This window comes from Volvox carteri (assembly GCF_000143455.1).
Source record: "Volvox carteri f. nagariensis unplaced genomic scaffold VOLCAscaffold_14, whole genome shotgun sequence".
Lineage (NCBI taxonomy): Eukaryota > Viridiplantae > Chlorophyta > Chlorophyceae > Chlamydomonadales > Volvocaceae > Volvox > Volvox carteri.
Window position 1 is genome coordinate 620753 of NW_003307557.1, and position 10790 is coordinate 631542.

At 58.1% G+C, this 10790-nt stretch overlaps 3 protein-coding genes across 3 annotated transcripts in view; 1 reads left to right on the forward strand and 2 right to left on the reverse strand.

The window, feature by feature from the left end:
• The window catches only part of VOLCADRAFT_59303 (uncharacterized protein), a gene marked incomplete at both ends in the record, with an annotated part of 3661 nt that extends 666 nt beyond the window's left edge, over nt 1–2995 (reverse strand). The window contains 6 exons of the mRNA XM_002949441.1: nt 366–482; nt 898–1093; nt 1343–1544; nt 1866–2035; nt 2310–2465; nt 2712–2995. Of these exons, the coding sequence (XP_002949487.1) occupies nt 366–482; nt 898–1093; nt 1343–1544; nt 1866–2035; nt 2310–2465; nt 2712–2995 (1125 nt within the window). The remainder of the gene's footprint in view (nt 1–365; nt 483–897; nt 1094–1342; nt 1545–1865; nt 2036–2309; nt 2466–2711) is intronic.
• A 474-nt stretch (nt 2996–3469) lies between these two features.
• On the forward strand, nt 3470–7023 carry VOLCADRAFT_80651 (uncharacterized protein; the record flags this gene model as incomplete). The annotated part of the gene is made up of 8 exons (XM_002949327.1): nt 3470–3812; nt 4212–4404; nt 4583–4655; nt 4966–5176; nt 5404–5534; nt 5757–5927; nt 6186–6347; nt 6707–7023. The coding sequence occupies 8 exons, from the start codon at nt 3470–3472 to the stop codon at nt 6845–6847; spliced, it is 1425 nt and encodes a 474-aa protein (XP_002949373.1). The 3' UTR covers nt 6848–7023.
• Nucleotides 7024–9822: 2799 nt separating this feature from the next.
• VOLCADRAFT_89774 (uncharacterized protein) overlaps nt 9823–10790 on the reverse strand; it is a gene marked incomplete at both ends in the record, with an annotated part of 23358 nt that continues 22390 nt past the window's right edge. The window contains one exon of the mRNA XM_002949442.1: nt 9823–9879. Within this exon, the coding sequence (XP_002949488.1) occupies nt 9823–9879 (57 nt within the window). The remainder of the gene's footprint in view (nt 9880–10790) is intronic.

The following is a 10790-nucleotide window of genomic DNA, read 5'->3' on the forward strand; positions in this document are numbered from 1 at the left end:
ACCTCCAGGTGGCCCTTTGTGGCGGGGGGACCTCCCCAAGAAGGGGGCCGACACCGGGCTGAGGGTGCTGGGGGGCCCACTTAACCCAGAGCCACGCGGATGCTAGATGATCTCCCCCTCACCCCTCACCCTGTGTGTGTACGGCCCCTCTTTGACCTGTGTGTACGGCCCTTGTGGCCTGAACCCCCAAGTAACGACTCCCCTTCCTGTACCGTCGTACTGCGCGGCGTGTCCTAGGGAAACCCAGCGGCTTTAAATGGGGCCCCGAAATGGTGGTGGGTGTGGTGGGGTGATGGGATGGTGCGTGTATGTATGTAATGTATATGGGGGGGCCGGAGGGGACGGCCTCTGCAGACCTGAGCTACAAGAGGGGAGTTGGGAGTTGGGAGTTGTGGGAAGGGGCCACCATGCAGCCCCTGCTGGTCCCCGGACACCGTCCCTGACCACACCAGTGTTTTCAAAACGTTTTTACCGTGGTAATTCTTTCCCCCGCTACCCCCCAGGGAAATGGTAATTCTTTCGTGACCAAGTGGTTACTGTGCGGGGGGTTTTCCTTTCTAGGTAACCACCTTGCACAGGTTCTTCCCAGCGAGTATGCGGAACTGGAGCCCACTAGAACTGTACATCCAAAGATCCAACTTTGACTCTATGTACGGCTCACTGAAGCATCACTGCTCCCATCTAAGCGTCAAAAACATTTCTAGGTGGTCACTACCACTGCGGGGGTCTGTGGCCCCCAATATCCTTGCGACCACCTGGTTACTGGCAGGTGACTCGAAACATTTCCTAGTGACCACCTTCTGGAAGGGAATTATTTTCCCAGTAACCACTTGGCCCCTAGTAACCACTTTTAAAAACACTGGACCACACCCCTCCCACTCCCCGACCCGTACATACCCGAGTTGGAGGGTACGGCACCTCGCTCCACGTCATGTTGTCTACGACACAGCCGTACCCCGCCGCCACCCCAGCCGCCATTTGCTCCACACGGTGGTGCAGGCGGGCGAAGGTGTCGGCCGTAAGAGCCCGTACAGTGCCGGACAGGTGTACGGCGTCGGGGATGACGTTGGACGCGCCCGGACCGGTGTTGAACCTGCGGGGGCGGGAGTGGGGGCAGGGGCGGGAGTGCCGGAAAAGCTGGACGTCAGCACACAACTATGATTACTCAGTTGCAGCGGCTGGGTCAAGACACGCGCGCACTAACAGACAGACAGACAGGCACGGCAGACAAACACGACACGACACGACAGACACGCCACAAAACTGACATCAAATCACCCCTTACTGTGTTTTCCCTTTCCCCTCCCCCTTCCCCTCCCCCTTTCCTCTCCCCCCCCTTTACCTGGCCACCGTCACCACCGCCGAGTCCACGGGTGACGTCTCTCGCGCCACCAGCGCCTGCAGCGCCACCACCACCGCCGCCGCAGCCACCACGGGGTCCCGGGCCGTGTGGGGTATGGCACCGTGACCCCCCACACCCCGCACCGTAAAGGAGAACCGGTCGGAGGCCGCCAGCAGCACACCGCCACGAGTGCCGATCACACCTGCAGGTGGGGGGAAAGAGGAGGAGAGGAGAGGAGAGGAGGGGGTGTTGGTGCCAAGCGAGGCTGTACGGCAGGGCTGTGTCAAAATCGAACTGAGGCCCTAGCGGCGTTGCGTCCAAGGTGCCGCAGCCGTCCTCATGAGTACCCATCTGATGCATCACTAACTATAACTGTATCCTGACGTGCCCGTAAGAAAGTGTGCGTACAGTACGACAGGAGGGCGAAGGCGCTGGTGTCTGTCCCCAGACCCCCCCCCCGCTTGTGACGTGTCGTTTGCCCCTTTCCACCCCGCCATAATCCCAACCCTCGCTTCCCCCTCACCTGCCGGCAATGCTGGCCACACATGCAGCCCGTGTATTGCCCCCACCCCCCTGACAGCCCCCCCTCGTATCATCTCCCGCGCTCCCCCCATCCCCTCCTCAGCCGGCTGGAACAGCAGCACCACTCGACCCCCCAGAGCCGCCAGGGAAGTCTCCCGTGACTTGAGCAACCTGAGGGGGGAGGGGTTGGGGGAAGGGGGGGGGAGAGGGGAAGTTACCGATAACGAGGGAGGCACACAAAACCCCTGGAGCCCCTCTGCTCCAGGGCCCAGATGGCGGGGGTGGGGGGTTACACAGCAGCAGCACAGCAGCAGCAGCAGCAGCAGCACAGGGCCAGATGCTAACCTCCACCAACAACCCAACTGACGACTCTGAAACTAGGAGGACACAGGGAAACCCTCTCTCTCCCAAAACCATCCAAGGCCCTCAAGCCTCAACCACTCACTTGGCAGCACCCAGCAGCATCGCCATATGGGCATCGTGACCGCATGCGTGCATGCGACCAGGTGTCTTACTTTTGTACAGCACATCGTCTTCCTCGGTTATCGGCAGGCCATCCATGTCGGCTCTCAATGCAATGGTTGGGGCGTCCTCGTCGGTGCTGCCTGAGGAAATAGTGTAATTATGGGTCACGAGGTTGGGCTCTAGGTGAAGGAGGTCTGTGTTAATTGTCGCCCGCCTTTAAAACCTATGCAGTAGCGCTAGCATCTTGTTCGACACCGTCCACATGGAAGATAGGACCTTGTTGCCCTTAATCCAATATAAATTGCTTCATCGTGACCTAATGGCATGCTGCGTTTGGCCCTGTCCTGTGAACTTCGGTGCGCACCAAACCAAGCAACTACACAGCTCACCAAGTGGCCCAGCACGAATTCCTGTGCCAGCAATAGGATACTCATACGGGATGCCAAGTTGATCGAGCTGTGCACGTATATATTGAGATGTGTTGAATTCTGAGAAATACAATTCTGGCATCGTATGCAGCTCCCGTCGCCATTTCAACAAGCTGTCAAATATTTCAGGACTATTTGATTCTTCCAGGTAAGACGCATATGCTTGGCCATGCGCAATGCACGAGTACTGTGCACAGAGCACCCAGATGAGGAGCACACTAACTGTAGATACTTGCATCGCAGTAAAGAAACTCCAAGGACACGATGATTTGAAATGTATGCACATAAACCATCCCGGAAGTCTACCGAGATAGAATCCAACTGATCGTCTCGCTGTGCGCGATCACAATTCCACAACGACCTAAGAACGCAACAAGGGCCTTACTACTAGACAGGGCTTTCCTACTCACCAGCCATATACACAGAACTCGTTATTTATTACTTTATATGTGCCTCTCAAACAGCTCGAATCGTTGGCCTTCGGTGTAGCGCAAGCATATTGCTTGCGGCAGCCCCGAACACTCAACCAAAAGCGATCCACCCTGCAAGCTTCCGCCTTCAAATAGCAGTAAGAGTCCTGCACCAGTCACTTTTAAAATTTTAGCTGAAATAAGCTCTTCACGATACGTTGTCGCTCGTCCACCGGCTTGACATCATCGTCGCGCACACGCCATACCCCATGTCTTCCATACCGTACAGGAATATGGCTCTCATGCAAACGACCCAGCTTCCTTCCAGATCTTCCCACCTGCCGACCGCAAAGTGGGGCACAGCAGCTCGCGGCCCGCGGCCCTTTTGCTCGGGAGGTGCGCCCGCTACCTCCTTTCGCCCTCGATCCCACCGTCCCACGACCGCATCCGCACTGCCCGCCGACGGTCAGGCGGATGTCGTCATAGTGGGAGCGGGTGTAGCGGGCCTCAGCTGCGCGGTGACTCTGGCCCAGCGCGGTGTGAAGCCGATTGTGCTGGAGGCGAGTGACGGAGTGGGCGGGCGGGTGCGGACCGATGTGGTGGATGGCTTCCTGCTGGACCGCGGCTTCCAGATCTTTCTGACGGGTGAGGAAAGGGAGGGAGTGTGGCTGTGAGGGGTTCGAGCCGAGCCGGGGAGAGGGTGGGTTGTGGGCCCAGACGTGCGGCGCTCGTGTGTGTGCAAGTATTAGCTGGCGTCATAGCGGGTTGGGGTTGTGGCAGCCTCACTAGCCGTACCCTGCCGTACCCCACTTCACCCGCCGTTAATGAATGGATGAATAAATGGATCCCGCCCTTCGGAGACGCGAGCATGAAGAGCTGTTGGACATACATGGCAGTACGATAATCATAATCATCATCGTAATCACCACCATGATGACGCCAATTCCCCTCCGTCCCCACGCGGAGGGGATCACTACTCCCTCTTCCCTATCACTACTCCCTCTTCCCTCCCCCCTCTCCCCCACCCCCGCCCCCCCCTCGCAGGCTACCCCGAGGCCCAGTCCTCCCTGGACTACTCGGCTCTGCAGCTGCGGCCCTTCTATGCGGGGGCCCTGGTCTGGCAGGGCGGCTCCTTCCACCGGGTGGCCGACCCGCTGCGGCACCCGCTGGACGGCCTGGCCTCGCTCACCAACCCGGTGGGCTCGCCGCTGGATAAGGTCCGGGTGGGGCTGTTTAGGTGAGGTGGAGGGCGGGGAAGGGGGAGCGGGAGAGAGGGAAAAGGGGGTTGGGGCTGCGGGTGTTGGAGCTCAGCCATCCCACTGGGCAGGTGGGTAGGTGATATGATTTTATGAATTCCCCCACAACCAAAACCCTGTCGCTCGCTCTTTCCCCCCACCCAAACCCCACGCCTGAAGGCTGAAGAGCTTGTTGGGCAGTTTGGACGAGCTGCTGGCCCGCCCCGAAACCACCACTGCGGAGCGACTCAAGGTGGGGCTGCGGAGGGAAGTGGGGGGGGAGGGAGGGAGGTGGGAGGCAGGTGGGAGGGAGGGAGGGAGGCCCCATAAGGCGCCAATAAGGATCAGGCAGGGTGCGGGGGCAGGGGGCTCCCGGTGGAGGTGACGAACTCCCCTAAGTACTTACGACACACACTGTACTGCACACGTGGTGACATGGCCTGTCCCAACGCCCTCTCGCTAACGCCACCCATGTACCCCATACACCCACATACCGAACCACCGGCTTACCTGCCAACTGCCAACCGCTAACTGCCAACCCACCCGCAATCCTCCCCTACCAGGCCGAGGGCTTCACGGACGCCATCATCCTGCGCTTCTTTCGCCCCTTCCTGGGCGGCATCTTCTTCGACCGGCAGCTGCGCACCTCCTCGCGCCTGTTCGAGTTCGTGATGCGCATGTTGGCCACGGGCTCCAACTGCCTACCGGCGGGGGGTATCGGGGCGGTGGCGGAGCAGCTCGCGGGCAAACTGCCGCAGGGCGCCATCACACTGAGTGGGTGGTACTGGGGGACGGGAGGGAAAGGGAAGTGGGGGAGGGAAGCGGGGGAGGGGGAGGGGAGGACCCGTCCGCACTCCGCAAGCCTACCCATGCGGCCAGCGCCCTACTGCGCATGGAGCCACACAGCATCACAGCGACGTGGTGGCCTCAGCACCCCGGCCCGCCCGGCCCCCTACCAGTGCCAACCCCTTTCCCCCATCCCGCCCTGTTCCCGTGTTCAGACGCGCGGGCTGATGCCGTACGCGGTCGTGAGGTGACCCTGGCTGACGGCACCAAGCTGACGGCTCGGCGGGGGGTGGTAGTGGCGGTGGAGGGTCCGGAAGCCGGCCGCATACTGGGGGGCGCTCTCCAGGTGGGTGGGTGGGTTGGGGGAGGCGGCTAGGGCGGTTCCCGCGCCTGGGGCCCTGACCCGCCTTTCCCGTCCGGCTAGCCCTACTCCCGGCCCCCTACTCCTGGGGCCCTGCCCGTGTCGGGTGGGTGGGTTGGGTCTGCTAAGGACTTCCGCTGGACACCACTTCCTATCACCCCCACCCTCACCCCCACCCGCACCCGCATCCCCACCCTCATCCCGCAGTCCTCTCCCAGCAAGCCTGAGCCGGGCGTGGGCACCTGCTGTGTGTATTTCCGGGCTCCGAAACCCCCCTCCTCCGAGAACATTCTCTACCTCAACGGGGAGGATGACGGCATCGTCAACAACTGCTGCTTTCCATCCACCGTGGCGCCGTCGTACGCACCTCCTGGTCAGGTGGGTAGGACCGTACGGCGGGCGCCTCATCCTGATCATGATAATCCGAATGCCGGGAGAGGGGGGGGGGTGATGAATTGAGGGGAAAGAGAGAGAGAGAGAGAGAGAGAGAGAGAGAGAGAGAGAGAGAGAGAGGGAGGGAGCGACAGGCACCGAAGCTCAGCCCTTAATATGGCGGAGTCCAGCAACCAATCAACTAACCAATCAACTAACCAATCAACTAATCAGCCCTCAACCTCCTTCCTCCCTGGAGTCTAGGCCCTCGTGTCCGTATCCACGGTGGGCACACACCCCGAGCTGAGTGATGAGGCCCTGCAGGAGGCTGTACGGCAGCAGTTATCCCGGTGGTTCGGGGCGGCGGAGGTGGCCACGTGGTCCCACCTGCGCACCTACCGCATCCCATTTGCACAACCTAACCAGGTACCGGAGGGGATTGGGGGGGAAGGGGAGGGGAGGGGAGGGGAGGGGAGGGGAGGAGGGGGACAAGGGGAAGAGGGGGCCCCTACCACTAGCGACTGTATACCTCCCCCTCGCCTACCTCTACCCCTTTCTACCTGCACCCTCACCATGCTGCGGTCCATCTCACCTCACCTGCCCTTGCGGTGTACCTGTATCTTGGTAGTCCTCTCCCCTTAGTGCATACCTCTGCGCTCGCAGTCCACATCCATGGTGTACCACTCCGTCACCCTGCTGCGGGTGCTGCTGCTCGGCATTCGCTGGTCTCCGCCACCTCTTTGCCACCTCACACTGTGTTTTCTCCCCCGCCCTCTCCCCCTCAGGCCCCGCCCACCAACTTCAGCCGGCCCGTGTCCCTGGGTGGTGGTGTGTTCGTGTGCGGTGACCACCGTGACAGCGCCACGCTGGAGGGCGCCCTCAGGTCGGGGCGCAGGGCTGCAGAGGCGGTACTCATGAAGCAGTGAGGCACTGGGATGATACAATAGTAGCGGTAATGCGACGGTGAAAGTGGGGGTAGTGGGGGTAGTGGTGGAAGTGGAAGCGGGCGGGGCGCTCTTGAGTACGGGGGTTCGGGTGGGGAGTGCAATACACAGTGCGGCCCCCTCTAGCTATAAGACTATGAAAGCTGTACGGGGCAGGTGGGAGTGGAGGTGGATTCTTGTGTGCCGTGAGGTGGGTTGCCCCGCCGGGGAGGCAGGTTGGGGAGGAAAGGTCGGGTGGCGCGTGTGGCGGTTGTTAACTGGTTGTTTGGCAGTAGTAGTACGTTTGTTTTTCGGTCAGTACCAGTTCGTCATCAAGTGTTTCCTGCTCTCATTATGAGATTTTATGCATTTGTGGTGGTGATGATGCTTGGTCTGAAGTACGGTATCGGCTTGTGTTGATTAACTCCCTCGATGACCTCCTTGGCAAGTCGGACAAATTGCGAAAATGGAAGGTTTGCTACCAGGCGAGCTTAGCCCAGTCAACCGGGTGGGCCTCAACTTGCCTGACGACGTGTTCCGCTGCTTCGGCTGCACACAGCCCGCTTGCCAGGTTCAAATCCACGCCCATGTCAAGATGTCGGTGCCAGACCAAACTCCATGCAACTGCGTCCTTTTCCCCCAACGCCAAGCGAACCCCCAAGACCTTTCACACGTTCCACGCCTTTTCTTATAGCATAAACGCCGCAGCGCAGGGATGCTAGATGCTACGCTGCCCCGAGCACAACTAGTGATCCAACACTGTCCGGCAAAGGCGCGCTGCTGTAGCCGGCCCTGCTACTATCCCAATAACGTACAGCACCCTTCACGGCATCCTCTTTCACCAACGTCGAATTATAGCTGCTGGGCTCCGAAAAAACTTTTTACCGTTGCCTTTCCGCACAGCTTCCCGCGCCAGACCTTGGATTCGGACATTGGTTTTTGCCTCACAGCACGACAGAGCGGCTCTGCTGAAACACACCACCTCACTCCCGCTGCGCCCACCGATACCCATGGAAGCTACCCATGGAAGCCAGTAGACCCCTAGCATCTAGGATTGTTAAGTCGGTTAGGGCCACTCGCTCAATATCTCACATGCATGCAAGGGGATGGGGTGTTTACTGGGTTGCTGTCCCCCCTGGTGTTTGCTTCCGAACCAGCCTCTCGTGCCTTGCCTTAGGTGTGAGCCTTAAACGCACATACCTACATGCCCTTGGGCCTTCGGCTCGTATGGGTAGTTTTACAGGTATGGGGTCACGCACCCCCAAACCATGTAACACACACATACATACAATAAAAACAAATACATACATACGTACGTACGAATATACAGACGCGCAGGCGCTCTGCCCCCGTCGGGTCGTTTGCCCTGACGGCAAGGAATGTCAACTGTTTTGCCTGGGTCGCATCAGCAACCAGCTACGGATGTGACCCACATGGGAACTATGTCGTAAACCTCTACAGCCGATAATCCACGGACAACATTGCAGCAGCGAAAGACAATTCCGAGGATATGATAATGGCTGAAAGAACTTGCCGCTTCGTACGAATCCGGCCTTTCAGTCTGTCAACCGTAATAACCAACTTCCGTACATCGTTAATATCACATCACAGCATCACTTGATGACATCATCGCAATATGCGTCAGTAACCTTGCGATGGCAGCCGTGATGAAAATACCAACGGTGAATTATTAACAAACGCTTTTGAGTATTTCACTTCCCCTGCACACGCGCGTGCCGTACACACAGGGCCCGGAAGGCTGTGCCGCCAACAAGTGGCGCTTCGCGCCGGACGGCTACCTTCGGGAGATCCTGACGGCACGAGTGTACGATGTCGCGGTACGAATTTGATACATTGGTATGGAAATACGAGAGGGGCGGACAGGGAAATGGTTTTTTTCCTATCATATAAAATTTCCCCTCCTTCCTTTCCTCGTCTTCTTCCCCCCACATACACAAAAAACAGAGTTCATTTCTTGTTTTTTGTCATATGCTCTCCAACCCACCCACGCACCTTCAACTCAGATCCAGTCCCCCCTGGAGAAGGCGCAAAAGCTGAGTGAGGCGGTTGGCAACACCGTTCTACTCAAGAGGGAGGACCTGCAGCCCGTGTTTTCGTTTAAATTGAGGGGTAGGTGGATTGGGGCAGGGGGGTTGGAGCGGGGCGGGGCGGACGGAAAATTTTCGTTAGAAAAGAGTTTGGGGAGGGGTGGGGTTTGAAATGGTTTGCTCGTTGTTTGATGGAGAGATGGTTTGCTCGTTGTTTGATGGAGGGATAGGTTGCTCATTGTTTGATAGAAGTTAGGGTTTGGGAGCGGTGAAAGGTGGTGAGGTGGAGGGATGTAGGGTGGAGAGGGGTGCGGATGGGGCTTCGGAGTGTGTGGGCCCCGGGGCTGGCCCAGGAGATGACAGGAAAAGATACCACCGGCTTTCTCACACACACATACATACATACATACATACATACATACATGCCCTAGCTGAGACTTGTGGACTCGCTCTGGATATGGCTACTTCTCCCCTGGACCAGCCCAGGAAGGGACAGGTAGAGGGGGTCAGTTGTTGTAAGGTGGTTGCAAGACGTCTTGTGGTGTCGAGCTCTCTTAGCCTTTCTTTCTTGGAGGTCTTTCTTTTTTGGCTTGTTAGATGTATCAGGAGCCCTCCCCTGCCGGGACTGCCCTAACCGTATTTTTATTTTCTGTTTTTTTCCCTTGCAATCCCATTGTCGTTGGTGGTGTTTTTGGGGGGGTGTTTCAGAGAGCCTTTGACTTTGCCCTAGCTGAGACTTGTGGACTCGCTCTAGCGGGACCTGAGAGCCCTTCGTGGTGTTTTCACTGCAGCGCCATCCCCGGATGGAGGGGCTGCAGAGTGGCTGTGTAGAGTGTTGGCAGTCTGAGATAGGGTCGGGAGCACACGAGACTAACCGACTTGCTGTGTGCTCCCGACCCTTGTGCTGGGTTTCGGCTTCGGCCCCCGGCTCTAGCAGCCCACAGTGTAATCTACCAGGAGGCATGGGTCCGGGTGCAGAGGCTGGGGCTGCAGGGCGAGGTGCAGATGAGTAGGCCGCCAACGGATCACTGCCGTAGGGGAGAGGAGAGAGGGGAGACCCGGTAGGGAAGATGAACAGATTAAGGGGGAGGTAAGCAGTCCTGGACATATCAGGGGAAGAGGGGAGGCAAATGGAGTCGGTAGAGAGTGTGTAGAAAAGAAAGAGGACTCATAGCTGTTCCTGGCAATCGCGGAGGACGAGGGGGGCGGGCGAGGGGCAAGATGACACAGCGGCGGGGTCCAACAGGTTGCCATCTGATTAGCAGCTGGGCAGCCTAAATACGGAAAAACCGCAGGGCCATGCTTGCCTGCTGTTGGGGGTGGGCAACACATATCATGCTCAGCAGCATTGGAAAGCTATTGGAGCAAGTGTCGGTGGCCAGCACGAAAGACGTGTGTCACACTCCATGCAGCAAACTTTGCGGCCAAAGTGGCATGCAATGTCACCGAGGCCTCCGATGGCCTGTGCGTGCTGGGTGTTGGCAGCTAGCTGCGAAAGCTTGATTTCTAGGGTGAGTGCGAGACATAGAACCAGAGGTTGGCAAAAAGGGCGGGTACTGCAGTGCCGTACCACAGTACCCTGCAGCCGAAATTCGGCTTAAGGCCCTGACTGCGGGTCTCTCATGACCAAAATTTGACAAAAAGACGTGATTTGCAGCCTCGATTGCGGCCCGTAGGGCTGCATGCTGAATTTGAACTCTGTGTTTGACTTTGAATTTTTTTTAGGTTGTCGTTAGGTAGGTCGTTAGGTTAGTCGTTGGTCTGCAAACCACCTAGTCGTATTCAAAGTGACCATTGTAAGATTCCTATTTATTTATTTATTTATTTATTTATTTATTCATGCTATGCTTGCGTCATGAGCCTAAATCACGTCATTGTTCGTGAAAATACCAGAGCTG